This window comes from Podarcis raffonei, chromosome 6, assembly GCF_027172205.1.
Source record: "Podarcis raffonei isolate rPodRaf1 chromosome 6, rPodRaf1.pri, whole genome shotgun sequence".
Lineage (NCBI taxonomy): Eukaryota > Metazoa > Chordata > Lepidosauria > Squamata > Lacertidae > Podarcis > Podarcis raffonei.
Window position 1 is genome coordinate 40884872 of NC_070607.1, and position 4626 is coordinate 40889497.

Consider the following 4626-nt stretch of genomic DNA (forward strand, 5'->3'; position numbering starts at 1 on the left):
TCCGCAGACAGCTTCCGGGTCATGTGGCCAGCATGACTAAGCCGCTTCTGGCGAACCAGAGCAGGACACGGAAATGCCGTTTACCTTCCCGCTGGAGCGGTACCTATTTATCTACTTGCACTTTGACGTGCTTTCGAACTGCTAGGTGGGCAGGAGCAGGGACCAAGCAACAGGAGCTCACCCCATTGCGGGGATTCAAACCGCCAACCTTCTGATCAGCAAGTCCTAGGCTCTGTGGTTTAACCCACAGTGCCACCCGCGTCCCTGCAAAAGGGGGCATATGTGTACACAAATACATGCAGACAGGGCTTCTCTGAGCAAGTGGGAACCTTGACTGGCCAGCCCTGTTGGAAGTTCAGTGGGGACCAATCCAAAGGCAGGAGCTTCTCCAACTTTGTGTGGAGCAGTTTGGGAGGACCCTGAAGAACTGAATGGGAGGGAACTGCTTAAAACCAAAGTGCATGTCTGGAGGTCCATATGCAGCTCTTTGAATCATGCCCCACATCTGAGATCCCAGCAGTCAAAGGGTGGCAGTTTTCATTGTGTTTTTTGACCACTTTGTTATCTGTAGCCCCCACCCAAGCTGCTGTCTCCATGGTTCCTTGAGGGGGAAGGATGACTATTTAACCAGACATGCCTGCTGCTTGGATCTTAGCCTCTCTGTCTGCTAGAATGCCACCTATTCAGTAATTACTCAGAGTTTTGATTGCAAAATGCCTCCTGAAACTTCCCTGATGATATTAATCATTGTATTTTTAACTTTGCAAAGCTCAAGTGAAAGTTACTGTGTCTTTTATTGGCTAAGCTTAGAACATTTCAAAAGGATCAGGTTATGTAGTGACCATCCACAAGGAGCAGAAACATGTTTTGTTTTAAAATGAGATAAACAGCCAACCCATCAAGGATGTGCAATAACACCAATTTTGAAGATCGTATTGGATAACAAGAACCCTACAGGAAAGACTAGCTTAAGCCGTATGCCCTCGTGGTTTGACACAATAATGGACCTATGGGCCCCTGGAGTAATGTCTTTTCTGTGTACAGAGAGCAGGTTTGGGTGGTCATAGCAGAGGACAATGGTAAAGAATCCTGAAACCTAATAGAAGAAACAACTGTAATGGGTGTTACTGTGTTAAAACAGCCTGTGCCAATATGGCACCCTCCAGGCGTTGAAACTACAACTCCCATTAGCCCCAGTGAGTACAGCCATGCTGCCCAGAGATGATGGGAGTTGTAGGCCAAAACACTTGGAGAGCACCCTGGTCAACAAAGGCTGAATGCCCCTCACTGATATCATAGGGTTATTTGTGCTGTTGTTTTCAATATTAATCCCGCTCCCCTGATGTAATTTCAGGACTGGACAGGGCCTCTCCATGAGGGTCAAGGCAACAGACATTAGTGGTATGGAGAACAGCATTTCCCAAGAGATGATTGTGAAATGAGGGCCACTTCACACATTACACACAGGGAAAGCCCAATTTGACACTCATAGGCCACACTTAAATAGGGAGCTATGGCCAGTCACAGCTACCCCAATCCACCCTTTTGGTGTACTGTACGGTTGAATTTTATTAGGTATACACTTTTTAAAAGTGATAGAAGGTGGTGAAACCGACATTAGAGGAAGGCAGTTACCATGGCCAGTGATGGGAGTTGCCATCCCAACAAAATCTACAGAGGACCAGGTTGGGATTGGCTGCTTTGGGCATTCCAAATTTTTTAGTTATAATACTGCTTCCAGAACTGTCCTATTGTCTGCTCACCCCCCCTGACTTTCCTACCATAGTCTGGTGGATTATCCATGGAAATGGCTCAGCATTACATCTTGAATCACTTGACATATAATGAGGATTCTTAAAAAAAAAAAAAAAGACAGAAAAGAAAAGGGGGTGTTCTGGAGGCTGTGATCTCTTCCACTTTACCTCCTGTCTACTATGAGTACTGACCACTGGAGCTAGTGTTTGTCTTCCCTGTTTAGTAGGCCTCCTGGGCTGAACAGAACGGAGGCTGACTGGGCTTGGCCTCACAGTAGCCTCTAACCCAGCACTTATGCATAGTTTGGCCCATGGGGTAGGCACGTTTCTATTTGCAAGAGCTTAATGTAGTATTGGTTTCTGTGTTTCTGGCATGATGTGCTTCCTCCTTCAGTGGGAGGAAAGAAAAGCAGGTGGTGGTGGTGGAAGTCTTGGCCATTATTGCTGGAATTACCTCACTTGTGATTACCAGGAGGCGAGGCCGATGGTAGGGAAGTATGAGAAGGCAGAGAGTTGCTGCCACTCCCTACTGAAGAAGGCGCAGCTCTCTTGGTCTGTCAGTTTTCTGTGTCACCACACACCTGCTTTGTTTGAGCGTCACCAGCCAGACTGGTTGGGCAGGTCCGATGGTAGAAAGAGAGGCAGCTGTCCCGCCCTATCACTCAGAAACCGGGAGGCTCTTGTTGTGGATGTGTCTTGTCTTCAGGCTGCTGTGTTGCCCTGTCTCTCCCTAAAGACCTCTTTTGCTCATCCTCCATGGAGTCTGCTTTTGGGGCTGCCCTGGTGTTGATGCTTGTGGCCACGTCGGCCGCCCAGAACGACTGCTTTTGCGCAACAAATAACCTGGCGTCTTGCAGTTCAGAATCCGGCAGCTGCATCTGTACGGCACGCGGTTCGAACCAGAGGCTGGACTGTTCAACGCTGACTCCAAAATGTCTGCTGATGAAGGCGGAAATAAAAACCAAAAGAGGCAGAAGTTTTCCCAGGCCCGAGCATGGGTTTGTGGACAACGATGGACTTTATAACCCAGAATGTGATGCCATGGGCTTCTTCAAAGCCAGGCAGTGCAATCAGACAGATACATGTTGGTGTGTGAACAGCGCTGGGGTAAGGAGGACGGACAAGGGGGATCTCAATATGAGGTGCAACGAGCTGGTCAGAACAAGCTGGATCTACATTGAGATGAAGCACAAAGAGCGAAAAACTTCCTTGTCTGAATCAGAAGTGGCAAACAGCTTCCGACAGCTCATTGAAAACCGCTATATGCTCCATCCGAAGTTCATCACAGCTGTTGAGTACAAGGAGCCATTAATCCATATCGACCTAAAGCAGAACATTTCAGACAAGTCTTACAGAGATGTTGACATTGCAGATGTAGCTTACTACTTTGAAAAAGACATCCAGGGTAAACCCATTTTCCCACCCGATAATATGTTTGGTCTCTATGTCAATGACGAACCTCTAGATATTGAAGAAATCCTAGTATACTACGTTGATGACAAACCACCAGAGTTCTCTATGCAACGCCTGACAGCAGGCATCATTGCAGTGGTGGTGGTGGTAGTCCTGGCCATTGTTATTGGGATAACTGTGCTCGTGGTTACCAGGAGGCGGAAGACGGGCAAGTATGAGAAGGTTGAGATTAAAGAGATGGGAGAAATGCGAAAAGGACAACATGCATAAGTGCCTTAATTTGACTGTAGAGCTAAGATGACATGGGCGGAATGGAAAGAAGACAAGATTGCTACCATGTCTTTTGAAGGTGGGGAGGGCACTTGGTTTTCTTTTTTAAATTAATGTTTAATCAAAGATAAAAGAAACAGCTTTGTAAAACGTCCACAATTCCAGATTGGAAAATATTGGGATATAGTTAGCATTTCCCTTTAACTATAGTGTACTATGTGATAATAATAATAATAATTTGAGATGAATATCAATGTGTTAGGGACAAAATCCCTGTACTGTACCCGCTCCTGAACTTTTCCAGATTTGTAGTTTTTTAAGAAAACAATGTTCTGTAGCTACGCGGTTAGTTTAATTTATTTTAACTGCATTTCTACATCTTTTTGGGGTGTGTTTATGTGTAGCTATCCCCCAATCCCCCGCCCTGTTCTCTTTGGCCAATGCTGCTAAGGTGTGTGTGTTCTGTCTGTGCATTTGAGACGGACTTTCTATTATTAAAAGTGTTGGAAAGGTTCCCTTTTCCCATTTAAACCTGATTGTTTTTTGTCTCTAAAATATTTCTTTTGTAAAATATTAATACCTTCTGTGAACAAATGTCGGCGTTTACCATGGAACTGGTGTGTGTCTGTGTGTTTGTGTGTGTGTTTATAATGTAATCTTTATTGAAATAAATTTTCTTAACTTTAAACTGTTGCTAAGTTTCATGCTGTGATTCTAAAGGATTTTTCCTCCCAGCATAGATCAGGCTGCCTGTGGTCCTTAACTATCTCCTGGTGTTTTACTGTAGGGGTAAGCTTTTTCTGTCCTTGCTGAATTCCAGCTCTGGGAAAACTACTTGCCAGTCATGTACTGGGTGGTGTGATATAATCAAATCATTGCCAGCCATTGCCATTTCTTGGAAAGTATCACCCGTTTTCATCTGGTGACAGCAGCTGCTGGTAGTAAGTGCACGGCTTGCTATCTAATCTTTGCCATCACAGTCTAGCTGGCAAGAAACCCCCGAAAACCTCTCTACTGTTTTAATAGACCTAAAATGACTCAGTACAACATAGTTGCATATGCTATAGAGTGTACTCCTCTTGTTAACTAACTTGTCCAGGCAAAATAGGATCTTTCATGCTATTGTGACACTATAGATAGGTCATCTTGGCCACAAAGCCTCTCCCCCAAAGCAGTAAGTCACTACAAG

At 45.2% G+C, this 4626-nt stretch overlaps 1 protein-coding gene across 1 annotated transcript; it reads left to right on the forward strand.

Moving 5' to 3' along the window:
• The first annotated feature begins 2284 nt into the window (after positions 1–2284).
• Positions 2285–4125, forward strand: TACSTD2 (tumor associated calcium signal transducer 2). Its single transcript, XM_053392288.1, has one exon. The coding sequence runs from the start codon at positions 2511–2513 to the stop codon at positions 3435–3437; it is 927 nt and encodes a 308-aa protein (XP_053248263.1). The 5' UTR covers positions 2285–2510; the 3' UTR covers positions 3438–4125.
• The last annotated feature ends 501 nt before the right edge of the window (positions 4126–4626 follow it).